General features: G+C 44.4%; 1 protein-coding gene across 4 annotated transcripts in view; it reads right to left on the bottom strand.

Moving 5' to 3' along the window:
* Nucleotides 1-27,577, bottom strand: part of ZFP91 (ZFP91 zinc finger protein, atypical E3 ubiquitin ligase) — a 125,757-nt gene that overhangs the window by 86,512 nt on the left and 11,668 nt on the right. For all 4 annotated transcript variants that reach the window (XM_082266742.1, XM_082266740.1, XM_082266743.1 and 1 more), the window contains exons 2-3: nt 24,908-24,939; nt 3,382-3,573 (exon numbers count right to left, since the gene is read on the bottom strand). In XM_082266742.1, coding sequence (XP_082122868.1) covers nt 3,382-3,573; nt 24,908-24,939 — 224 coding nt within the window. The remainder of the gene's footprint in view (nt 1-3,381; nt 3,574-24,907; nt 24,940-27,577) is intronic.

Here is a 27,577-nt window from a genome sequence, read left to right as displayed (position 1 = left end):
GGCGGCAAATTCAAATAGTTAAAAGCACAAACACACTGATACACTGTAATCCTATTGAATTACATTACTAAAATAAAATAAATTGACCTTAGATTGCCCCCCAGTGCTTTCTCCATTGCCCTTCCTGCATTTTTCCTGTACCTTGTGTCTGGATACTGCAGAGCGACCATGGCATCAAAAAAGCACGCCACCACCTCAAAAGCGGTATATGACCTGCTGGAGAACAGCGACAGTGATACAGAATCGCTTGCAGAATGGAGTGATAACGATTCGTGGGGAAGTTCATAATCGGACGCAGAAAGCGATGATCCTGCGACTGTGCCCAGCGATGTGCGGACTTGGTGCTCGATCGACTTCGGTACGGAGCACGTAGCGCCCTTAAGGTTCCCGTTTACTGGAGCACCTGGTATCAAAGTGGATATTGAGGATGACAACCCCTTGGCATACCTCCAACTCTTTTTGACCGATGAGGTTATTGAAGAGATTGTTGTGGAAACTAATATCGGTACCAGGAGCAGCAACAAGCTGCAGCGCATCGGAAGTTTTCAAGGAGCAGAATGTGGGAACCTGTGACCAAAGAGGACATCTGGAAGTTTCTGGGCCTAATTATTCTGCAGGGAGTGGTGGGGAAACCCCTGCAGAAGTGGTATTGGACCACCAACAAATTATTGGCCACTCCTTTTTTTGGCACGGTCATGTCCGAACACAAATTTTCGCTCATTATGAAGTATTTGCACTTTACAAATAATGACGAATTTGATGAGACTTCTCATCCAGCTCCAAAACTCAAAAAGATTTGGGACGTTTATCAAATAATTTTGAAAAATTTCCAGCAGTCCTATGTGCCAGATAGAGACATTTGTATTGACGAAAGTCTAATGGCCTACAAAGGAAGACTCAGCTGGATACAGTATATTGCGTCCAAGAGAGCACGCTTTGGCATTCATGCTATGTGAATCCAGCTCTGGATATATTTAGAATTCGGTCCTATACACCGGGAAAGGAAACAAATTCAATGAAAGGTTCAGCAGCTATGGAATGGCAACCGCTTCAGTTCAGATGATTGAGCCATTGCTGAATCAGGGGTACTGTGTCACCACAGAAAATTTTTATACGTCCCCAGAACTCTATGAGTTCCTTCTAAACAACAAGACGGATGCGTATGGGACCGTTAGGGCTAACCGGCGTGACATGCCCCCAACCTTTGCCAATAAAAAGCTCAAGGCAGGAGAAATAGTTGTCTGGCAGAAAGGAAAAATGATGGCACTGAGATGGCGCGACAAAAAAGATGTGTGCCTGATGAGTACCATTCTCAACACCTCTACTGTCATGGTACACACAAAAGGTGGAAAAGATGTTATGAAACCACAACTAGTGATGGATTACAACAACACCATGGGAGGTGTGGACAGAGCTGACCAGGCCATGACTTTTTATCCGGCAATGCGTAAACAACAAAAAAAATATAAAAAAAAATATTCAGACATCTTCTTGAACAATGTCTGTGGAACGCATTTATTCTCCTAAAAAAGAAGAGTGACAGGCCTGTGGTTCATGCAGACTTTGTTTGGAAAATTGCCGAACTGATATTTCTCAGGCACCAAACACCAATGGCTGTAAGTAGATCCGGACGCCGTGCTGCTGGTGTTGTGAACCCCCGAACGCCTGACCGGTCGTCACTTTATGGACCACATTCCACCAACGGAAAAGAAGCCTATACCCACAAGGATGTGTGTGGTTTGCTGTTCCAAGGGTGACGCCACTGGACAGAAAATCCGAAAAGAAACGCGGTACTACTGTCCTGACTGTGACGTTGGACTTTGTGCTGTACCCTGTTTTAAAATTTTCCATACCCGGGACGTTTACTGAAGCAATATGACCACTAATATTGCATCCTTGTTTGACCAAAAAAAAAATGTCAGTGTTTTTGATTACGTTATTTACTATAATTTATTGAATAAAAAGTATTATTATTATTTTATAGTTTTTTTATTATATTACAATTTAGGATTTTGTGTTTCAAACTTTATCATACTCGAGATGTTATAAAGAAGAACGCACAGTAAAAAAAAATCATATGTAAATAGTTGGTTTGGGCTGCTCATTCTTAAGAATTACATGCAAAATAATGGTACAGCTTTCAGCACCTAAGATCCGAAATAATCATACTGCCAGGGAGGTTAAGGGAGAAATAGTTGGCGTCAATGGAAGGAATTATGCCCCATAGTTGGTGTCAGTGGAAGGAATAGTGCCCTATTGTTGGTGTCAGTGGAAGGAATTATGCCCCAATGTTGGCGTAAGTGGAAGGAATAGTGCCCTATTGTTGGTGTCAGTGGAAGGAATTATGCCAAAATGTTGGCGTCAGTGGAAGGAATAGTGCCCTATTGTTGGTGTCAATGAAAGGAATTATGCCCCATAGTTGGAGTCAATGAAAGGAATTATGCCCCTATTGTTGGTGTCAGTGGAAAGAATTATGCCCCAATGTTGGCATCAATGGAAGGAATAGTGCCCCAATGTTGGTGTCAGTGGAAGGAATTATGCCCCATAGTTGGTGTCAGTGGAAGGAATAGTGCCCCATTGTTGGTGTCAGTGGAAGGAATTATGCCCCAATGTTGGCGTCAGTGGAAGGATTAGTGCCCTATTGTTGGTGTCAATGAAAGGAATTATGCCCCATAGTTGGAGTCAATGAAAGGAATTATGCCCCTATTGTTGGTGCCAGTGGCAAGACAATACCTCAAGGGCCAGATAAAGGCAAGCAAAGGGCAGCATTCAACCCTAGGGCTGCAGCGTGGGGACCACTGGTTTAGAGTAATGCTCCACTCTTTCCCGACTCTGAGGGATGCTATGCAGGGGTTTACAAGTTATATCAAGACGAAATTCAGGAACCTATTCTTATTGTATTTATATATTAAAAGTATTTACTTATGAATACATGATTTATAGTAATTAAATTGTGATTTTTGTTTTTAAACCAGCCTGGAGCTTTAAAGGAAACCTGGTTTGACGTGAATACAAACGTCATTGCAAATCTCTTTCTGAAGATGCATACTTGTCTCAGACCAGTGAATCAGAAGTAATGAAGACACAAGGCAACATGAGAAGTCAACAAAAGCAACCTCCATTTTTCTCTTACTATGTGTTTCTTTTAAAGCTGGACTCCAGTTAAACATATCAATTAACATATGAAACAATAGTTTTATTAAAATGCAGCTACTCACACTAGTTGCATTTGAAACACAATTATTTTAATGTATCTAAAACCATTTATCAATGGTAGGACAAAAGATACGGTCTACTTTCCCCTTTCCATCACAGTATTTTCACATGTGAAGAGACCAGCTCCCACCTCTGCTGGATGATGATGCATTCTGCTGTGCTTACCGTAAACCAAATCAACCGGATTAGGTTCAGACTTGCAGATGAGCTCCAGCGTAGGAGAATCAGATCGCGTGCTACGCAGGACCCCTTCCCTCACCACCGCACGGTGCTCCACTACTTCTATGTGCTGATCCTGAATCAAAACCACCGGCTCCATCTGCTGAACCCCGACTTCCTCCACCTCACACTTTGGTGCTGAAAGGTAACAGGAAAAAGGGTTAGGTTATAGAATGAGCAGGAAAAAAAGAAAACTAATGTACCCTTAAAGCGGAGTTCCACCCATTTTTAATAGGTTGGATTACATAGATGTATGTAATCCCCTTTAAAACGACTTTTACCAATGGAAACTTTTTTTTTTTTTGCTAGTAAATACCTTAAATTTCTGCTTTATTCCTCCTCTCCTCACTTCCGGGTCCGATCGGCGATGACGTCATTCGGCGATTCGCAGTGTGTGCTGGGATGTATTCCATTCCAGAAATCTCGCAGTATTACACAGGAGCTGAGCTGTAGTGAGCCGTGACCCGCCCCGCCTCCTCTCAGTGAGTTGTACTGTATGCATTGTATTCAGGCCATTCTCCGCCCCGCCTCCTCTCAGTGAGCGAGGACTGAAAGCATTATATCCTCACTGAGGGGAGGCGGGGCAGAGCACGTTCTGAATACAATGCATACAGTAAAACTCACTGAGAGGAGGCGGGGCAGGTCACGGCCTGAATACACACAGTACAGCTCAGCTCCTGGCTAATACTGCGAGATTTCTGGAATGGAATACATCCCAGCACACACTGCGAATCGCCGAATGAAGTCATCGCCGATCGGACCCGGAAGTGAGGAGAGGAGGAATAAAGCAGAAATTAAGGTATTTACTAGCAAAAAAAAAAAAAAAGTTTCCATTGGTAAATGTCGTTTTAAAGGTGATTACATAGATCTAAAGTTACGAAAATGGGTGGAACTCCACTTTAAACATACATCAGATCTGACATTCGTCCATGCACTACTGCTCTCGGGCTCTCTGCTGCACAAGTCCTGGGCTTCCTCACAGCCAGGACTTGTGCAGCAGTGCATGGACGAATGTCAGATCTGATGTATGTTTAAGGGTACATTAGTTGTGCTCCCCCAACTTGTAAATGGAAGGTCATTAAAAATGGGGGGTTGGTGGGGCAGTCCTCACACTGCAATGATGGAAATCTGGGGCAGGGTTGTAGACCTATGAGGTCGTTTATTGCTGGCAGGGGGGATGAGCTATAGCGAGGAGTACTGCCAAGAGGCAATTTGAGCTACGGGAAGGTGTACTGCTGAGAGACAGGTGATGGCGCTGGTCAAACTCTTGCCTGTTGGTGCACTTCCCTTGCCCTAAGTACCTTTCTGCTTTGCTGCCCTAGGACCTGAAACAGGAACAGAATGTTACGCATGACTCCATTTCCATTCTCCTAGTTGCAAAAGTAAAGTAGGACCTAATTTTTATATTAAGGATATCATTACAGACACCGTCTTTGGTTATCATTAAAGTCTATGCCTAGGTTTTTTTGTTTTTTTTTTATTCTATATAGGATTATAGATTGGTGAAGAATTGAAACCTCAAAAAAATGCCTATGTAATCCAGGGGCCCTAGAAAGTATAAAAACAACTCTGTAGCTTTGTACAATGTTCAGTAATGTTATGGTCATATAGGCTATTTCGGCCTCAATCAAAACTGAGGGAAAAAAAACTCCCAGAAACGTCCTGCCTTGTTTCTAGGATATGAAAAACCATTGGACACTCAGTCTCAGCACAACAGGAGTGAACACCAAGGGGCAGGACAGGAAATTGCCATCTGGGCGTCCTTCAGACCGGTTTCAGGGGCACCCAAATGGCCTTCAGCAAGGCTAGGTACCTTTGAGAGTTGAAGATCTACTTGAATACCAGGAAAGAGATAAACGATCACCAGGGTTCGGTGCCTTTTTTTTGTTTTGTTTTTTTAAGAAATTTCATTGCAAGACCTAACTAAATAGTAAGGAAAATGTAGAAAAATAATAGACCAAAAGTCACAATAAAATCTAAACTTAAGCCTAGTACACACGCAACGATTATCGGCCGACCGATCGTCCGTCTTTTGTCCAGAGTGGTGTTTTGTTGGTTGGAATGTGCCTAGACTGCACACGAATTTTCTCGCCCGACAAAATTATACTTCAGAAGTGATGTCATGTGTTGGTTTGCTTTCTTTGTGTTCTTTCTTCTCTGAGCATGCCTAGTCTTGCTCATTAGATTTCTCCCTGTCGAAATCTGTACTGACTGCACGAAAATCGGCCGTGTTTTGACGGCGGACAAAAATTTTATAGCCTGCACACCAGATTTTTTTCGGCCAAAAATTCGGAGTCGGAAGCATCATACTAACAAGCCGAAAATCGGCAGATCGGTCGTCGGACGAAAGTTCCCTGCCGATATTCGACGCGTGTGTACGAGGCTTTAGCCTACCATAAATGTGGACAGTGGCAGTCAGTAGAGCAGTGGACAGTGTCAGTAGGACAGAGGACGGTGTAATTTTCATTATTTTTTACAATTTTATTTTTTGTTATTGTTTACAATTTTTGTCAGCCCTGTTCAGGGGGCTTTGGTGAAATATCCAGAGTCTAAACAGACCCCTGTTGTCCCACTTTTGAGACAAAGAAAGGAGATTCAGGACTGTGTTCTCAGATGCTCAGATTGAATGAACAGAAATAACTCGGCACAGTTTCCTTGTTCACTCACAAACTGAAGCATAGTAAACACTGTGGTCTGTTCCTGTTTCAGGTTCTAAGGCTCCAAAGCAGAAAGGTACTTGGTGCACTTCCCTTGCCTTAACAGGCAAGAGTTTGACCAGCGCCATCACCTGTCTCTCAGCAGTACACCTTCCCGTAGCTCAATTCCCCTCTTGACAGTCCTCTTTGCTATAGCTCATATCCCCTCCCAGCAAAAAAAACCTCCTCAACCTGGTTTACTATGCTTTAGTTCTGAATGAACACAGTGAGTGATCGGTACCAATCACTCACTGTGTTCATTCAGAAAAGGAAGGGGCTGGTAAACTACATATTTCCAGCCACCTTCCCCCGCTCTTCATCCCGCAAACCCCCCACAGCAGCTGGCCGGAGACAAGATAAGTGGAGGGAAGCTGGCAGGGAGCAGAAGGAAGGGGAACCTAGACCAGGGGGATAGCATTTACTGGAACAGATTGCCTGTATTTTCCTACTGTGGAAGCTGGCTGGAGGGAGAGGACGAGAAGCCAGCTTTCTGCTGCTGCAGGGGAGAAATACAGATTGGTTCCAGAAAATGCTGCCCCTGCTCCTGGCAAGGAAGCAGTGCAATCTCCCACGTTAGCGATGGGTGGATTGCTATGGATGGGTTTTTCAACCCCCCACCTACAGGTATCACAATAAAAGGAATGAACATTTTAGAAAGCTGCACAGTTTTTTTTAAAAGCTACAGGAGCCCCATTTACCACATTGACTAATTTGTGGAAAAGGTGACCTTAGCTTCTAAAGAGCCTTTCTCTCACTTTCTCTTACGGTTTTACCAAACTCCAACAGGTACAAAGTCAGATATAATAGGCAACAAGGGTCCATACTAAACAAAAACAAAAATTTTTACTGAGTTGCTGTTGGATATTCCCCCTCACCCCTGTATGTGGAGACCGTTTACACAGGATAAAAAATGGAGGGGGGATCTCTGTAAAGGAGCCCTGGATAGCAATTTAAACCCAACAGGGGCTCTTTCCCATTCCATTAAAAAATGCTTTGGCTGGACATATACCATAAAAAGGGAAACCATAACAGTTTTGGATCAAATTTTTATCTATATAGAATTTATAAACAGATGTTTAAATCACTTTATTATACAGTATACACATACACACAGTCTTTGTTTTAAAAAAATTATATTTATTACAAGGTGCACCCATGATACAAATTTCCCAAAGCAGATCAGAGCAGAAGCCGTTTTGTTTCAGGCCAATAGAACAATCACAGCTCAAAGTATGGGGACCGAGTGTCCTCAGCTGAAGTCCACGTGACGAAACGCGTCAAGACGCACATACGTTGCTGCCTTGGAGACCGTTAATGCTACCAGCTGATGTTCCGGAACTCGCCGCAGCCGCGGTCTGACTGATCTCCATTCAGCGTGCGGAAGTGGTTTAGCTTGCGGACGGCAAGCAGTGGTACACTCGGTCCCCATACTTTGAGCTGTGATTGTTCTATTTAATTGTAAGCAGATATATAGAAGGGGGTTCGGGGTTATGCAGATGTTGTGTGAATAAAAGTTAAAATGATATTACACTATCCCTGTCCCTATTTGTCTGCTTGCATTTTATCGTTCATACACGGCCCCTGACATTGGTGGAAGTCCATGTGGTATCTGTGCTGCAAAAGTTCAGGATTTGCTGGATATCGTGGGGAAAAGGGCTTATGCAGCTTATGCATACATGCTCAGAGTAAAGTGATATCTGGCGAGTGTCCATTCTTAAGGGGAGCACTGAAGGTGTGGTGACGGCTTTTTAACAACCTGCCTAAGGAACACTGGTGTTATTTTACTTGAAAGACTGTCTCTATACAATCACAAGTATACCCATACGTGGACACTCTGGATATTTATTTATCTACGATATTGGATGGAATATTGTATGGACTATTTTAGACTATTCAAATAATTGTATTTAAGCACTGCTGAATATGAATAATGCTATACTAGTTGTGTTCAGGAGAGATTGCATTTTTTACATTTTTTCGATATGGTTCATATTTTTACAGTAGCTGCTAGTGTACACTGAGGTGCTATACATATATTTTAATATTAAAGATTTTTTAGATCATCTTTATAAATTCTGAGACCGCCAGCGCTGGGCGGGTGCATGCAGATTTTATCTTCAGACACCTTTTCGTTTATATACATACATACTAGCTCACTAGATTGCTTTAAAAAAGGCCTAGATTCTTTCCTAGGTGTACATAATATAAATGGGTACTAATATTTATAGGTAAAGTTGATCCAGGGAATATCCGATTGCCTCTCGGGGGATCAGGAATTTTTCCCCCCTGCTTTAGCAAATTGGATCATGCTTTGCTGGGGTTTTACGCCTTCCTCTGGATCAACTGCGAGTATAGGATTGCGTATATGGGATTGTATGGTTGGGTTTTCTTGTTTGTTTTTTATTGGTTGAGCAAGATGGACTTGTGTCTTTTTTCAACCTGATTAACTATGTAACATACACACACTGTTCAAAAAAAATTAAATGAACACTTTGAAAACACATCAGATCTCAATGAGGAAAAATATCATGCTGGATATCAATACCAATATGGACTGGGTAATGTGTTAGGATCAAAAGAGGATTGTTTGATGGAAACGAAAATTATCGACCTACAGAGGGGCTGAATTCAAAGACACCTTGAAAATCAAAGTATAAAAATGATGCAGCAGGCAGTCCATTTTGCTGAAATTTCAATGCCACAACTCAAAATGGTTCTCAGTAGGTTGTGTGGCCCCCCCATGCTTGCATGCATTTCTGATGTCAGGGCATGCTCCTAATGGGACGGTGTCCTGGGGTATTTCCTCCCAGACCGAAACAATGTCCCAGAGGTGTTCTATTGGATTTAGGTCAGATGAGCGTGGGGGGCCATTCAATGGTATCAATTCCTTCATCCTCCAGCAACTGGCTGCATATTCTCGCCACGAGGCTGGGCATTGTCGTGCACCAGGAGGTACCCAGGACCCACTGCACCAGCGTAGGGTCTGACAATGGGTCCAAGGATTTCATCCCAATACCTAATGGCAGTCAGGGTACCATTGTCTAGCCTGAAGAGGTCTGTGCGTCCCTTCATGGATATGCCTCCCCAGACCATCACTGACCCACCACCAAACCAATCATGCTGAATGCTGTTACAGGCAGCATAAAGTTCTCCACGGCTTCTCCAGACCCTTTCACCTTTGTCACATGGGCTCAGGGTGAACCTGCTCTCATTTGTGAAAAGCACAGGATGCCAGTGGCGGACCTTCCAATTCTGGTGTTTAATGGCAAATGCCATTTGAGCTCCATGGTGTCAGGCAGTGAGAACAGGGCCCACTAGAGGACATCGGGACTCAGGCCACCTTCATAAAGTCGGTTGGTTTCTGATTGTTTGGTCAGAGACATTCACACCAGTGGCCTGCTGGATGTCATTTTGTAGGGCTCCAGCAGTGCTAATCCTGTTCCTCCTTGCCCAAAGGAGCAGATACCGGTCCTGTTGATGGGTTAAGGACCTTTTACACCCTTGTCCAACTCTCCTAGAGTAACTGCCTGTCTCCTGGAATCTCCTCCATGCTCTTGAGTGATGGGAGACATAGCAAACCTTCTGGCAATGGCACGTATTGATGTGACATGCTGGAGGAGTTGGAGTGCCTGTGCAACCTCTATAGGGTCCAGGTATGGTCTCATGCTACCAGTGGTGACACTGACCCTAGCCAAATACAAAACTAGTGAAAATCAGTGAGAATAGATGAGCAGGGAAAACAAATGTCAGTGGCCTCCACCTGTAAAACCATTCCTGATTTGGAGGTCGTCTCATTGTTGCTCATCTAGTGCACCTGTTAATTTCATTAACACCAAAGCAGCTGAAACTGATTAACAACCTACTTAACTGACCAGATCAACTGACCAGATCAATATCCCAGGAGTTTAATTGACTTGATGCTATATTCTGACCAAAAAGTGTTCCTTTAATTTTTGTTGAGCACAAACACACACACGGGGTGTTCAAGTCAAACCGCGACTTATAATTATACAGGTAAAAAAAGAGGTGCTAGTGTGGCGGTAGTAAGTGGCAAGTGTTTCCTATTACTGATAGGCAGGATTTTCTGGATCACATCATTACAGGTGATGAAACCTGGGCACAACATTTCACTCTGGAATCAAAATGAGCACCATAGCATTGGAAGCATGTGGACTCACCACCACCGAAAAAAATTTCGAACAATTGCGTCTGCAGGTAAAGTGATGTGAAGTGTTTTCGGGGACAAACGAGGCGTAATTCATGTGGATTTTCTACCCCGTGGTGCCACTATCGACAATGAAAAGGACTACAGCTTTCTGAGTAATGTGCATATGGGTCTGTGGAAAAAGGCCCTGGTCTGATCAATAAGGGCATCCTGTTTCTCCAGGAAAAACGCACAAGCTCTTACTGATCACCGCACTATGTGCACATTACAGCAACTCTGGGAAGTATTGCCACATTCCCCTTACAACTCGGACCTCGCTCTGACTGATTTCCACCTGTTTGAACCCTTAAAAAAGTTCCTCGGAGGTCAGCATTTCAGCACTGATGATTAAAGTGGAGTTCCACCCATTTTTAATAAATTGCATTTCATAGATGTATGTAATCCCCTTAAAAACGACTTTTACCAATGGAAAGTTTTTTTTTGTTTTTTTGTTGCTAGTAAATACCTGATTTTCTGCTTTATTTATCCTCTTCTCACTTCCGGGTCTGGTCGGCGATTACGTCATTCGGCGATTCGCAGTGTGTGCTGGGATGGCATGAAATCTCGCATTACTACACAGGAGATGAGCTGCACTGCGTGCTCTGCCCCGCCTCCTCTCAGTGAGCTGTATGTATGTAGTGTATTGAGGCTGTGCTCCGTCCCGCCTCTGTCCCGCCTCTTCTCAGTGAGCTCAGTGAGGATATAATGCTTTCAGTCCTCGCTGAGAGGAGGCGGGGCGGAGGCAGGGCGGAGCACAGCCTCAATACACTACATACATACAGCTCACTGAGAGGAGGCGGGGCGGAGGCGGGGCAGAACACAACAGTACAGCTCATCTCCTGTGTAATAATGCGAGATTTCATGCCATCCCAGCACACACTGCGAATCGCCGAATGACGTAATCGCCGACCGGACCCGGAAGTGAGAAGAGGATAAATAAAGCAGAAAAAAAAAACTTTCCATTGGTAAAAGTCGTTTTAAAGGGGATTACATACATCCAAAGTGACTAAAATGGGTGGAACTCCCCTTTAAGTGAAGCAGGCTGTCCTAAGATGGTTCAGGCGTACTGACAAATCTTTATATGCCAAAGCTTTACAGGCATTGTTTAAATGCTGGGATAAGTGTATAAATGTAGCAGGGGAGTAGAAGGGAAAATAATTATTTGATACCCTGCAGATTTTGTAAGTTTGCCCACTTACAAAGAAATGAAGGATCTATAAATTGTATCATAGGTGTATTACAAATGATAGAAGCAGAATATCAACAAAAAAATCCAGAAAAAACCACGATACATATGTTATAAATTGAGTATTTGATCCCCAAGCAAAACATGACTTAGTACTTGGTGGAGGAACCCTTGTTGGAAAGCACAGAGGTAAGAAGTTTCTTGCAGTTGGTTATCAGGTTTGCACACATCTCAGGAGGGATTTTAGTCCACTCTTCTTTACGGATCTTCTTTAAATCCTTAAGGTTTCTTGGCTGTCGCTTGGCAACTCGAAGTTTAAGCTCCCGCCATAAACTTTCTATAGGATTAAGGTCTGGAGACTGGCTAGGCCATACAAATGACCTTAATGTGCTTCTTCTTGAGCCACTCCTTTGTTGCCTTGGCGGTATGTTTTGGGTCATTGTCATGCTGGAAGAACCATTCCACGACCCATCTTCAGTGTTCTGGCTGAGGGAAGAAGGTTCTCATCCAAAATTTCACAATACATGGCCCCATCTATTGGCCCCTCAATACGGCAACGTCGGCCTGTACCTTTATTAGAGAAACCGCCCCAAAGCCTAATGTTTCCACCTCAATGCTTGACTGTAGGGATGGTGTTCTTAGGGTCATAGTCATAATTTTTTTTTCCTCCGAACACAGCGAGTCGAGTTAATGCCAAAGAGCTACATTTTGGTCTCATCTGACCACAGCACTTACTCCCAATCCTCTGAATCATTTAGAGCAGTGGTCTACAGGGTCCACTAACAGGCCAGATTTTAAAGATAACTGAAATACATCCCAGGTGATATAATTTGCTGCTCAGTGATTGCAGTACTCTAGTCTGCATCTCCCCAAGGTAATACCTAAAATCTGGCCGGTTAGTGGGCCCTGTAGGCCAGGGTTGAGGACCACTGATTTAGATGATTGGCAAACTTCAGACGGGCTTGGATATGGGCCTTCTTGAGAAGGGGGACCTTGCAGGAACTGCATGATTTCAATCCATGGCGGCCTATTATCTTACCAATGGTTCTTTGATGATGTGATTCCAACTGCCTTGAGATCATTCACAAGCTCTTCCCGTGTAGTTCTGGGCTGATCCCTCACTTTTCTGATGATCGTCCTTACCACATGAGGCAAAATCTTGCAAGGAGCTCTAGACCGAGGGTGATTGATGGTTATTTTGTATTTCTTCCATTTGCGAAAAATCGTTCCAACAGTTGTCTCCTCCTTACCAAGTTTCTTGGTGATGGTCTTGTAGCCCATTTCAGCCTTGTGCAGGTCTACAATCTTGTCCCTGATGTCCTTTGACAGCTTTTTGGTCTTGCCCATGATGGTGGGTCTGAATGGAAGAAAGATTCTGTGGACAGGTGTCATTTATACACATAACGAGTTGTCATTAGGAGCACCTTCTTGAAATTAACAGGACTAATCAGTTTACCACATCAGCTCATACTGTAGCCAGTCTGTGGAAGCCAGAATTATTGTTGGTTCGTAGAGATGAAATAATTATTCTACTCACTGAACTGCAATTCAATTTATAACATTAGTATCATGTGTTTTTCTGGATTTTTGGTTGATATTCTGCCTCTATTATTTAAAATACAACTGAAATAAAAATGATAGACCCTTAATTTCTTCTTAAAGAGGTAGTATACTCATTCCTTGTACTTTACATATTTAAAATCATATGTGTGAATATAATATTTGTACCTTTCTCATTTGCCACTCACTTTTTCCGTTCTGTAGATATTTTGCTTGTAAATTCTTATTACGTCACCTGCGCATGCTCTTTTCTGCCTCATTTTCCGGCAAGGTAATGCTGCTGCCGGAATAATGCAGTGTCTCTGCTGGGGCTGCGTCATTTCCTTTGCTGGACGTCAGCCTCGTGCTCACACAAGACTCCGTCTGTCCCCATTCAGAAATTCCTCCACTACCCCATGTGACTTGCTACGTCACAGGGGAGTGATAGTGGAGAGAGCCAAAGACGCGAGGAGGAACTGCGGAGCTACAGAGAAGAGGAGAATGAGAGAGAGGCTTGGTTTTGGCGGCTAGTGCGCATGCGCGGGATTTCGGAACATAACTAACACTGAGGGCGGAAATGCTGTACAGAACAGGACACGGAAACAGCAGTAAGGATGGCTGCGCTAAACAAGAGGAAAAACACAGCAGAACGGGCTAAGAGATGCAAGGAAGATTTTTATACTATGCTTTACAGGCTATGTGATTTATAATTACTTATTACAGGCTTACAATTGAAATTGAGAAAAATAAGGTCTGAGTATACTACCGCTTTAAGTGGGCAAACTTGCACAATCTGCGGGGGATCAAATAATAATTTTTGCCACTGTATACACATACACACACTTATAAAGCCACTGTACACACCATGTACCCATTTCAAGATTGGTGGTTGGGCGGCCCTCTAGCAGTCAACAATCGTTTACACTGTATTTCTATGATTTAGCAGGTTACAAAAACAATTTTGCTTTTAGCTGTAAAAATAAATGTTACTTTAAAGCGGAGCTCCACCCAAAAAGGGGAAGTTGCGCTTTAAGAACTCGTCCCCCGCTCCTCTTGCACAATTGGCACTTTTGAGGAGCAGGGGGGCTGGGGAGCAGGTACCCCCTTTTTACAGGTACCTGCTTATTAATTCATTTCTTCTTCCTCCCTCCCCCTTGCAGTCTTCTGGGAAACTGACAGGTCCCAGAAGACAACATCCACCATTTACAATGCACAGCGTGACTCGCGTATGCGCAGTGGGCACCCGGCTGTGAAGCAGCAACCTGTCACAGCTGGATACCCATAGTGAAGATGCCAGCCCCACCGAGTGAGGACAGGGGATGAAGACAGCTGGGCCAAGTGCACCGCTTGATCCTGGGACAGGTGAGCGGCTGTTTTTTTTAAAAGTCAGCAGCTACAGTTTTGCAGAACGTTGATTGGTCTATCACCGCCTATCAAGTGATGTCGATCACTACTTTCTGGCTACACCACGCCTATCATGTAAGGGTACTGCTGGCGGTGGAAACGCAAGCCTGATCAAGGTGTACCTTTCTGAAACGTACTGAACTGTAACGCTCAGTGGAAAAAAGGCTTTAGACACTGGCATTTGGCACACACAGTGCCCAAGGTTCTAGTGCTGCACAATAAAAGCTTGTAGCTTTGTTTAACCAAAAAAGCAGACCTCATCCACCCACTTGTTGCAGTTTTTGGACATTTTGGGGCAAATTTTAGGCATTTTGTCAAGGCAACCCTGAAGAACCCAGAAGGCACCCTGGTTGAAAAAGGCTGCACTAGTAGAATTTTGTTCAAACTTTTTCATTTTAGAAACATTCATTTTTTTTTTCCCAATGTTTTTATTGAATATATTCTAAAAAATGTACAAAAGAATCAGACTAGTTCAGATAACTCAATATAACGCTCTTTCAGTATAGTTAAGAACAATAATAGAAACAGAAAAATAAATTTGTAACATTTCCCATGTTCAATAGTGAAACCGTATTAAACCTAAACCTCTTGGTTATTCGTTAATTTTCAATGGCCTGACGTACCACCAATTTGAGTGTTGCTTGAGTATGAAAGCGCCTAAGTACCGCATAACAAACAGCTATGTAAACCCCTCGCCCAGAAAAGTTAACACAGGTGCACAACTCAGAGGTCGCACTAAGTGCAGGGGGATATTCTCTAAGAGACCTACATGGTGGGGTAAGTAATCCTGGAGCAGTCACCCCCTATGTGTTCCTTTGGGTAATATGGCAGCATAAGAGAAAAATACCCAGAGAGAAAAAAGAAAAGTACAAACCCAATTCCAAAAAAGTTGGGACACTGTACAAATTGTGATTAAAAAAGGAATGGACTAATTTACAAATCTCATAAACTTATATTTTATTCACAATATAATATAGATAACATATCAAATGTTGAAAGTGAGACATTTGGAAATGCCATGCCAAATATTGGCTCTTTTTGGATTTCATGAGAGCTACACATTCCAAAAAAGTTGGGACAGGTAGCAATAAGAGGCCGGAAAAGTTAAATGTACATATAAGGAATAGCTGGAGGACCAATTTGCAATTTATTCGGTCAATTGGCAACATGATTGGGAATAAAAAGAGCCTCTCAGAAGTCAAGATGGGCAGAGGATCACCAATTCCCCCAATGCTGCGGCGAAAAATAGTGGAGCAATATCAGAAAGGAGTTTCTCAGAGAAAAATTGCAAAGAGTTTGAAGTTATTATCTACAGTGCATAATATCATCCAAAGATTCAGAGAATCTGGAACAATCTCTGTGCGTAAGGGTCAAAGCTGGAAAACCATACTGGATGCCCGTGATCTTTCGGGCCCTTAGACGGCACTGCATCACATACAGGAATGCTACTGTAATGGAAATCACAACATGGGCTCAGGAATACTTCCAGAAAACATTGTAGGTGAACACAATCCACCGTTGCTGGCTAAAACACGATAGGCCAAAAAAGAAGCCATATCTAAACCTAATCAAGAAGCGCAGGTGTTTTCTCTGGGCCAAGGCTCATTTAAAATGGATTGTGGCAAAGTGGAAAACTGTTCTGTGGTCAGACGAATCAAAATTTGAAGTTCTTTTTGGAAAACTGGGACGCCATGTCATCCGGACTAAAGAGGACAAGGACAACCCAAGTTGTTCTCAGCGCTCAGTTCAGAAGCCTGCATCTCTGATGGTATGGGGTTGTATGAATGAGTGTGGCATGGGCAGCTTACACATCTGGAAAGGCACCATCAATGCTGAAAGTTATATCCAAGTTCTAGAACAACATACGCTCCCATCCAGACGTCGTCTCTTTCAGGGAAGACCTTGCATTTTCCAACATGACAATGCCAGACCACATACTGCATCAATTACAACATCATGGCTGCGTAGAAGAAGGATCTGGGTACTGAAATGGCCAGCCTGCAGTCCAGATCTTTCACCCATAGAAAACATTTGGCGCATCATAAAGAGGAAGATGCGACAAAGAAGACCTAAGACAGTTGAGCATCTAGAAGCCTGTATTAGAGAAGAATGGGACAACATTCCTATTCCTAAGCTTGAGCAACTTGTCTCCTCAGTCCCCAGACGTTTGCAGTTGTAAAAAGAAGAGGGGATGCCACACAGTGGTAAACATGGCCTTGTCCCAACTTTTTTGAGATGTGTTGATGCCATGAAATTTAAAATAAATGTATTTTCCCCTTAAAATTATACATCTTCTCAGTTTAAACATTGGATATGTCATCTATGTTGTATTCTGAATAAAATATTGAAATTGGAAACTTCCACATCATTGCATTCTGTTTTTATTCACAATTTGTACAGTGTCCCAACTCAACTTTTCTGGAATCGGGTTTGTAAAAGGAAGAGCGTGTAGCAAGGTAGTGTTACCCGTCTGATCCAGGAAGGCACCACCAATATCCTATCATATATCTCCCGTTATGTATTTGATCCAGGGATCCCAAGTTTTCTCAAATATTTTACATTTATCATTTGGAATTGTGGAAATTACATTCAATAATCATGATCCATTATAGCTTGGCCTTCAACTCAAACAGAATTGTGAGTGTCAGGAACATTTGTTTTTCTAATGATTAGCGAGGTGAAATCGGCATTCGTTTTCGACCCCAGCGACAAGAAAATTAGAAAAAGCAGGATGGAAAATATTCTCAAACGAATTTCTAATAGTGTATGCGGTTTTCATTCAGTAAAGTCAATTCAATAAAATATTAAATAGTAAAAGCAAACAAAATGTTCAACTGCCTTCGAACGACACTTATCAAGCCAGACATTGTACTGAGAATTTTCATAAAAATTTTACACAAATTTTTATTTGAAAATCTACTAGTGTATAGCCAGCTTTAGTTCAGTTTGGGATGTGAATGACTTGTAGAAATTGGGGTTTATTTGCCAACGGCAAATCCACTCTGCACTACACGTGCACTTGGAAGAGCATTCGCTGTAGATCCGAGGGGGGACATGCAAGAAAAATAAAAACAGCATTTTTGCATGCACACAACTGGATTATAGAAATCAGCAGAGCTTCCTCTCATTTCAGATCTTCTCCTTAGGGCTACAGCGACTGCACTTCCAAGTGCACTACTAGTGCACAGTGGATTTGCCTTTAGTAAACAAACTCCATTGATTTGTATGGAGGAATAAATACAAAGAAATGAGATGCTTTGCTGTTACTACTACTACGGTCACCACAGCTCTCTAAAAACCTTGGTACTGTTTTGTATGGAGATGCACCTGCCCTGTCACTTAGCAGCACTGAGTGCCCAGTCACCAGGTCCCAGCACTGTCACAAAGGGGCATCATAATTGTAAATTACTATCTCAACTCTATCGGGTTGAGGTCAGGACTCTGTGCAGGCCAGTCAAGTTCCTCCACCCCAAACTCGCTCATTCATGTCTTTATGGGCCTTGCTTTGTGCACTGGTTTGCAGTCAACAGGAACAGGAATGGGCCATCCCCAAACTGTTCCCACAAAGTTGAGAGCATGAAATTGTCCAAAATGTCTTGGTATGCTGACGCCTTAAGATTTCCCTTCACTGGAACTAAGGGCCCAATCCATCTATCCCAGCAAGGAGTGTTGTCTCCAAGGGTTAGAGAGGCTGGATTCACCCCTTTTTTATGGATAGTGTAGGACCCACTGATAATGGGGTACTTTGACGTAGTGGTGGGCTTGAGCACGATATGGCCATATGGTGGGACTAAATCCCCATTTTTATTTATGGATTGTCTCCATATTTGATAGTCATTTCTTTTGCATGGTTGCGCTATTCTTTTTTAATAATCCCTGGAAAAACAACCCCACTGTTCCTACAAAATTGGGAGCATAAAATTATCCAAAATGTCTTGGTATGCTAACGTTTTAAAAGTTCCCTTCAATGGAACTAAAAGGCCAAGCCCAACCCCTGAAAAACAACCCCACACCATAATTCCACCAAATGATTTGGACCATTGCACAAAACAAGGTCCATAAAGATATGGATGAGGGAGTTTGGGGTGGAACTTGAAGCTGTTATAGCTGCAAAGAGTGGACCAACTCAATATTGAACCCTATGGACTAAGACTGGGATGCCATTAAAATTCATGTGCGTGTAAAGGCAGGCGTCCCAATACCTTTGGTAATATAGTGTATACGCGACCTCACGGAGGTGGGCTTTTATCAGTGGAGATGCATATACAGTATGTGTACTTGTGTTTGTGTTGACAGCGAGCTGCACTGCACAGCATGCTCCCAGCATAGAGACTTGACTCTCACTGAGAGCCCTGGATCTTGTACTAACAGGCACCCTGGTTCCTGATCACCTGATTACAATACTAGCCTTTGATTGGCTGATCAGTCACTGTATAGACCAGTTGTGTTTTTTTTCACCTCTTGAATGGAGAAAAAGATACATTCTATCTTTTTCTCCTTGCTAGAGGAGAAAAATGTAACCAAAGAAGTGTGTGTAAAAAATAAAAATAAAAAAAAAACAGGGTTTGATCTAGGTCAGTGTCAGAGCCCATTCACACTAGCACGACTTGTGAGGCGACTTGTGTAGCCCCAGGTCGCTTGACATAACAAAAGCAATGTTAATCAATCAGTGCCGTCATAATTGGCACTACTGAAGTCGCTCCGACTTCAGAAAAGGGTCCTGTACTACTTTGAGGCGACCTGTGATCCGACTTCAATGGGAGTCGCCTCCTTATCTTAATTGAAGCGACTTGTTATCAGACTTTCCAGGAAGAAGAAAGAGATTAGCCAGGCATTCCCCACATTGCAGCCATGGCTATATGGTATATATATATTCCATTATCTCTGCTTGGTCTGTGTGAGTGGCACTGGTGGACACAGATAAGTGGCACTGGTGGATACTGATTCATGGCACTGATTCGTGGCACTGATGGACACTGATACGTGGCACTTGTGGACACTGATTTGTGGCACTGATACGTGGCACTGGTGGACACTGATTCGTGGCACTGATACGTGGAACTGGTGGACACTGATACGTGGCACTGATATGTGGCACTGGTGGACACTGATACGTGGCACTGATACGTGGCACTGATACGTGGCACTGGTGGACACTGATTCGTGGCACTGATACGTGGCACTGGTGGACACTGATACGTGGCACTGGTGGACACTGATACATGGCACTGATGGACACTGATACATGGCACTGATACGTTGCACTGGTGGACACTGATTCGTGGCACTGGTGGACACTGATACGTGGCACTGATATGTGGCACTGGTGGACACTGATACGTGGCACTGATATGTGGCACTGGTGGACAGTGATACGTGGCACTGGTGGGCAGTGGCCCTGGTGGACACTGATACATGGCACTGGTGAGCAATGAGGAAATGAGTAAAAAAAAAAAACAGAAAAGGGGAATTAGGTCACAACACATCCTATTCTGATTGGCCAAATACAAAGTCGTCTGTCATATAAGTTGCGCAAAATAATTCACAAGTCGCGCTGAAGTCGCGGTAAAAAGTCGCTCCGACATGGGGCGACTTATGGTCGTGGCAGTGTGAACCTGCTCTCAGGGTTAAGATTAGGTTCAAAGGTCATTGTCAGAGTCAAAGGTCAGCGTACTTTAGGCCCCTTTTACACTTGTGCGACTTGGGACTGCAAAGTCACAAAACAAGTCGTACTCCATGATTTCCAATGAGTACCGTTCATATATATGTGACTTCAAAGTAGTCCCTGCACTACTTTGGTCCGACTTTGATGTGTTTTGAGGTCCATAGACCAGTCCAGTCAAAATCGTGGCAAAAAATTTGAAGCAAAATCGCGCGATTTTTAGGTCACACAAGTGTGAAAGGGGCGCCAGTACAATAAAAAACATTTTTAAGTTTAAGATCAGTGTCAGTATGTATAAGGTAGGATAAAAATCTGCTAAGGCTCGGTTCACACTAGCGGGACTTTCAGTGCAACTGTGGAGTCCGACTTTGATACAACTTTGATGTGACTTTTTACTCTCTGTGGCAATGAAGCCGTATCAAAGTCGGATCAAAGTAGTGCAGGAACCTTTTCTAAAGTCAAACAGACAGCTCTCATAGGGAAACATTGCATTTCACATGTCATCCGCCTTTGAGCCTCACAAGTCGGATCCCTTGTCACATTAGTGTGAATCGAGCCTTAGGCCGGGGTCACACTGCTCCAACATGAAAGTCTCACAACATCGGTCAGACTTTAATGACCGGGATTCGACTTGAGATGAGTGCCACTTGGGTCTGGTAGGGATTTGGGATTTTTTTTCTAAATACATTTTGGAGTGCTAACATTGCCTCTGAGCATAAGTCGCATGTCACAAGTCGGATCAGTTAAAAGGAGTTGTAAAGTCAGAAGATTTTTGTATCTTAATGCATTCTTTGCATTAAGATAATAAGCCTTCTGCGTGCAGCAGTCCCCCTAATACTTACATGAGCCCCATCTCTGTCCAGCGATGTCCACGAATCCCTTCTGATTGGCTGAGACACAGCAGTAGCGTGGCATTGCTGTCAAAGTCAGTTAGCCAATCAGGAGAGAGAGGGGGGTAGGGCTGAATGGCAGCCCCAAGCCTGAATGGACACAGGGTGCTGCAGTTCAGTTTGGGTGCCCCCTTAGTAAGCTGCTTGCTGTGGGGGGCACTTGACGGGAGGGAGGGGCTAGGTGCAGCAAAGAGAGACCCAAGAAGAGGAGGATCCAGGCTTCCCTGTGCAAATCCACTACACAGGGCAGGCAAGTATAACATGTTTATAAAACAAGAGACTTTACAATCACTTTAATGCCCCTTTTTCACGCACTTTTCGATCAGGTCCGCCTGTCAGTTTTTCAGGCAGACCTGATCGGACGCTCCATGCACCCCTATGGAGCAGCGGATGCCAGCGGTGAAATATCCGCTGACACCCGCTGCTGTCCGAGAAATCCAGACGGATGGAAACCATATTTTCCTTCCGTCTGGTGGATCGGATCGGATGAAAACGGAGAGGCGGTCCGTTCTCATCCTATCTCCCATACAGGAGGGCGGGGATCTGACAGGTCGATCTCTGCACAGAGAGCAGAGACAGAGAGGATTGATCACTGCTGAGCAAAACTGAGTCCGCCGGTCAGAAAGCCCGTGTGAAAAGACCCTAAGGGCTCTTTCACACGGGCTTTCCATGTGAGATCTCCGCTGCGGTCCTTTTTTTTTTTTATTTCACGGAGCGGATGACATTTCTGTCATCCGCTCCGTAGGTCCGCATATCATCCCATCCGTTTGCGGATGATATGCGGACATAATGTAAGTCTATGGGGATTGCGGATGTCAGCGGATGACACCGCTGACATCTGATTTTCCTTCCTTTCCGTTTTTTGAACAGAGGAAAAATAGGGTTCTGTTCCGTTCGAAAAAACGGAACAGAACCGAAAGGAAGGAAATCGGATGTCAGCGGATGGTATTCCGCTGACATCTGCAATGCCATAGACTTACATTATGTCCGCAAATCATCCGCAAAAAAATAGGATGATTTGCGGACATACGGAAAGCCCGTGTGAAAGAGCCCTAAGGTTCTTATCGGACTTGGTTACAACTTCAATAATATTCAATGAGCTTAAGTTGGACCAAAGTAGTGCAAGAACCTTATCCAAAGTCAGATTGACACAAGTCAGATCAGATAAGACGGCTCTCATTGATTTACAGTAATCCCCCGCTCCATCGCGGTTCAGTTTTTGCGGTCCCGGTAATTCGCGTTTTTTTTTGTAATGTTATTTTACTATATAAATCATTAAAAATGAAATATTTTTGTGTTTTCCATAGCTCTTGCTCTGTCTCTTAGTATCTTTTATGTGTTTAAATGAGTTTCTATTGTTTTAAAAGTGTGTTTAAAGACCTTAAAATGCTTTTACACGTACAGTGACAGTAAAAAAACATGCCTACAATGCATTTTAATAGGGTTTTTCTATTTCGCGGAATTTCACTTTTCGCGGCTGGGTCCGGAACGTAACCCCCGCAATGGAGGGGGGTTTACTGTATACACGTCATGCGACACGTGCTCTCAAAATCGCAGCGTATGATGCACCAGTGTGAACTGGGCTCCATTACAGTAACAAACAACATACACATATGTGGTATCACTGTGATCGTCAGGAACAGGAGAATTTATTTTGGGTTGTCCTTTGGTGGTTAGTTGTCGTAATTGCAAAAAATATACAGCTACAATTTTCAAAAATATCTTTTTTTATTTTTACTACTTTGTGCCAGTTTTTCTTTGATAAAAAAAAAACAAATAAGATATCCATTACTATTGATCATCAAAAGCAAGCCAAATTTGTTCTGAAAAAAAAAAAAAAAAAAAAAAAAAAAAAAAAAAAAACACACACACAAGGTATAATCCACCTGGATACACTTAGGGCTCTTTCACACGGGCGGTCCGATCAGATCCGCCTGTCAGTTTTTTAGGCGGATCTGATTGGATCCTCCATGCAGCTCTATGCGGCAGCGGGTGTCAGCGGAGACATCTCCGCTGACACCCGCTGCCATCCGCATCCGATCCTGTCCGTGAAATCTGGACGGATGGAAACCCTATTTTTCCATCCGTTCAGTAATCGGAGCGGATCGGATCTGATGAGAGCGGACAAGCGGTCCGCTCTCATCCGATCCCCCATAGAGGGCAGCGGGGGCTGAGACACCTCCCTCTCCGCTCTGCAAGCGGAGACGGAGCTGTCATCCGCCGGCTCAGCGGGGATCGCGGATTGATCCCCGCTGAGCAACACGGATCCGCCTACGGAGCGGACCGTGTGAAAGAGGCCTAAAGGCCCGTACACACGATAAGAAAAACTGAGGGGAAATTTCGTCCGACGACCGATCTGCCGATTTTCAGATTGTTAGTATGGTGCTTTCGACAGCCAACTCCGACTTTTCGGTCGACAAAATCCTGATGTGCAGGCTATAAAATTTTTGTCGTCCGTCAACACAACGTCCGATTTTCGTCTCATTAGTACAGATTTCGACGGAAAAAAATCTTATGAGCAAGACTAGGCATGCTCAGAGATGAAAGAACACATAGAAAGCAATCCAACACATGACATCACTTCTGAAGTAGAATCGTCGTACGGGAAAATTCGTATGAAAATAACCTCTTCACTTTCCACATCAGACTAGCATGCCACAAAAAAAACGGAGGACAGATCGTTCGATAATCTGATCGTGTGTACGGGGCTTTAGGCTGGCCATACATGGGTCGAATTTCGAAAGAATTTTCTTTCGGAAATCTTATCTAAGAATTTTCGTTCAAATTTCGCACCATAAGGGCTCTTTCACGCGGGCGATCCGATCAGATCCGCCTGTCAGTTTTTTAGGCGGATCTGATCGGATCCTCCATGCAGCTCTATGGGGCAGCGGGTGTCAGCGGAGATCCCCCATAGAGGGCAGCGGGGGTTGAGACACCTCCGTCTCCGCTTACAGAGCTGTCATCCGCCGGCTCAGCGGGGATCGCGGATCGATCCCCGCTGAGCAGCACGGATCCGCCTACGGAGGCGGACCGTGTGAAAGAGCCCTTAGTGGGCCGCAGCAACAGCCGATTTCGGTGCGGTCATCGATTTTGAGAGATCGGGCATGTTGGCAATGTTTTAAAAGATGAACGATTTTCTAATCAACGATGGGAGAATCAATCGTTTGAGAAATATAATTGAAAAAGAAATGCGCATGAGTGCAAGAAAAGAAAATTCCCGGAAAGAAAAGAAGATTCCCAGCCATGAAAATTATTTTCTGTAGCAATATTGAAATTGAAGGCTTGATTGGTCAAATTTTCGAAATCAATGGTGGCATAATCTGATCACAAAACGCACAAAATTTCTGATTGTCGAAAGAATATTCTTTCAAAATTCGACCCATGTATGGCCAGCCTAAGTAGTAGTGACGAAATTTACAGTTTTACGAACGCATGTCAAAGTCGCAAAACTGTGTTCAGGCTTTAAGATTTGTTTTACCCTCGTCACAAAGGGGTTAATAAGGAAACAATTTCAGCCGTTTTGCTCACTTTTTTTTTTTTTTTTATTGACGTTTTCTTGACTACAGATCTATTTGAAATCCACCTTAAAAACTGGTAATTAGCACAAACCTGGAACAAAAAGTGCTGTTCCATTACGCGACATGTAACTTTAAATGCAATGTAATCACGCAGCGTGCAACTCTTGAGGGTGGCTATACGAGACGGATCCGTCAAGACTTATTTTTAGCACAGTTAAGTGAAGCGGTGCTTTAAGTAGTTCAGCCAAGTGTACATTCTTTAACAGGTGGGAAGAGCAGATCAAACAAGCAAAGAGTTTCTGCTGCTTTACAGTGCACTGATTGCCATTGGAGTCACAGCTGCACATTAAAAACGCTGATCAAACACACCTACCTTTATTAGCCAGGATCTCTTCCTCCAGGTAGCTGCAAAGGTAAATGAATTGAGTTAATTAATATCCCACAATGCATTGCTAAATGCTAGAAGCACAGTGCAGACCAACCCACTTCCTGCTCTAGACAAACACAGGAGCCTCCATGTCTACTCAAACTTTTGGCTGGATTGTTAAGCTGGGTACACACACAGATTTTTTTTTTCCATTCAACCCAGCAGACTGAATGAAAAAATTACGGAGAGATCACCGTACCAACGCAAGAGATGTTGGATCTGGTGATCTCCTCCACTGTGCTAGATTAGCCCCCCGCCACCAGAACACACTGATCACCCCCCGCCAGAACACACTGATCACCCCCCACCAGAACACACTGATCACCCCCCACCAGAACACACTGATCACCCCCCGCCAGAACACACTGATCACCCCCCGCCAGAACACACTGATCACCCCCCGCCAGAACACACTGATCACCCCCCGCCAGAACACACTGATCACCCCCCGCCAGAACACACTGATCACCCCCCACCAGAACACACTGATCACCCCCCACCAGAACACACTGATCACCCCCCACCAGAACACACTGATCAGCCCCCACCAGAACACACTGATCAACCCCCACCAGAACACACTGATCAGCCACCCCTATCTGAAACACACTGATCAGCCCCCCCCCGCCAGAACACACTGATCAGCCCCCCCTATCAGAACACACTGATCAGCACCCCCCTATCAGAACACACTGATCAGCCCCCCCCCCCCCTGCAAGAACACACTGATCAGCCCCCCCTACCAGAACACACTGATCAGCCCAACGCTAGAACACACTGATCAGCCCCCCCTATCAGAAACACACTGATCAGCCCCCCCTATCAGAACACACTGATCAGCCCCCCCTACCAGAACACACTGATCAGCCCCCCCTACCAGAACACACTGATCAGCCCCCCCTACCAGAACACACTGATCAGCCCCCCCTACCAGAACACACTGATCAGCCCCCCCTACCAGAACACACTGATCAGCCCCCCTACCAGAACACACTGATCAGCCCCCCCCCTACCAGAACACACTGATCAGCCCCCCCTACCAGAACACACTGATCAGCCGCCCCCCCCTACCAGAACACACTGATCAGCCCCCCCCCTACCAGAACACACTGATCAGCCCCCCCCTACCAAAACACACTGATCAGCCCCCCCTGCCAGAACACACTGATCAGCCCCCCCTATCAGAACACACTTATCAGCCCCCTACCAGAACACACTGATCAGCCCCCCCCTGCCAGAACACACTGATCAGCCCCCCCCCTGCCAGAACACACTGATCAGCCCCCCCCCCAGAACACACTGATCAGCCCCCCCCCCCCAGAACACACTGATCAGCCCCCCCCCCCTCCGGCAGAACACACTGATCAGCCCCCCCCCCCCCCCTGCCAAAACTGATCAGCGCTGGCAGCCAACTGGATGCAGGTTGCACACTGGAGACCTCTGCACAGAAACAAAACCCAGGAGTTGTTTTATGAAGGATTACTAAAGTGATCTGAAGGAATTACACAATGGAAACCAAGATTCAAGTAAGCCTCTTATGGTTTTTCTTTTTGCATAAAGTAGTGAAGGGTTAAACCCCTATGAAGGTATTTTTTTGCTGTGTCCCACTGGAGAGATTTTGCCTCACTTCCCATTCTGGAGGTGTAAGAGGAACCCCCCCCCAAAGTCCTCACCTCTTGGATTTCATTTCAGGCAGTAAAGGCTGACAAATGGGCCGGTCCTTCCCCCATCCTATCTGAAACCAACAAACAGGTAAGCCTACACATACCGCCACCTAAGGCTGGGTTCACACTGGGGTCACTTTTGCACAAAACCACACAGGTAATCAAATACCACCAAAAGAAAGCACGTGACCTCCGAGATCGTATGCCGGACGGAGCGGTATTACCCTGGGTATCACTTATGGCAAGTGGGTGAGAGACGGATCGGTATCAGGTGGGTGTGAGATGGAGCGGGTCAGAGACAGAGCAGTATTGAGTGGATGCTGAACGAAGCGGTATCACCCGGGTATCACATACGGCAAGTGGGTGAGAGATACCGATATGCCAGCAGATCTGCTAATGTGGAATTGCTTTCATCTTTAATTTATACATATGTGAGTGGCATTTCAATAACATTTGTAAACGGAATTGTGCTATGTGACATCACTTTACCCTTACATGAGCAATATTTGGAATATCGGCCAGTTCCGGGGGCCGATACCGATATATCGGCAAAAGTCAATATCAGCCCTCGATATATCGGCCTTGCCGATAATCGGTCGATCCCTAATCTGCAGCCTTCTCTACATCCAAAGCGCTTAATTAGAAAGCTTATCTGAGAGTTCAGAAAAGGGGGGTGGAGAGCTGAAATTACACTCTGCAGATCTCAGTGAGGTGAGCTCTGAGAGCCCATTGGACGGAAGGGATAACCCCCCCCCCCCCTCCACACAGAACACAGGAACAGAGCTGAGGCCGTCAATCAGCTGGAGCTCCATCCCAGGTCACCATTTTTCTTTTGTGGTCAGGAAAACTTGTCACAAGTGACTCATGAGATAGCAAAGGAAAGAAATAACATTTAATAGAGAATCCCTGGTTGACGCCAAGGTCATCAGAACTCCCCTCTTTATTTCGGTTC

This window comes from Pelophylax lessonae (genome assembly GCF_965119305.1).
Source record: "Pelophylax lessonae genome assembly, chromosome: 9".
NCBI classification, from domain to species: domain Eukaryota; kingdom Metazoa; phylum Chordata; class Amphibia; order Anura; family Ranidae; genus Pelophylax; species Pelophylax lessonae.
Note: the sequence above shows the minus strand (reverse complement) of the source record. Positions and strands in the feature narration are given on the sequence as shown.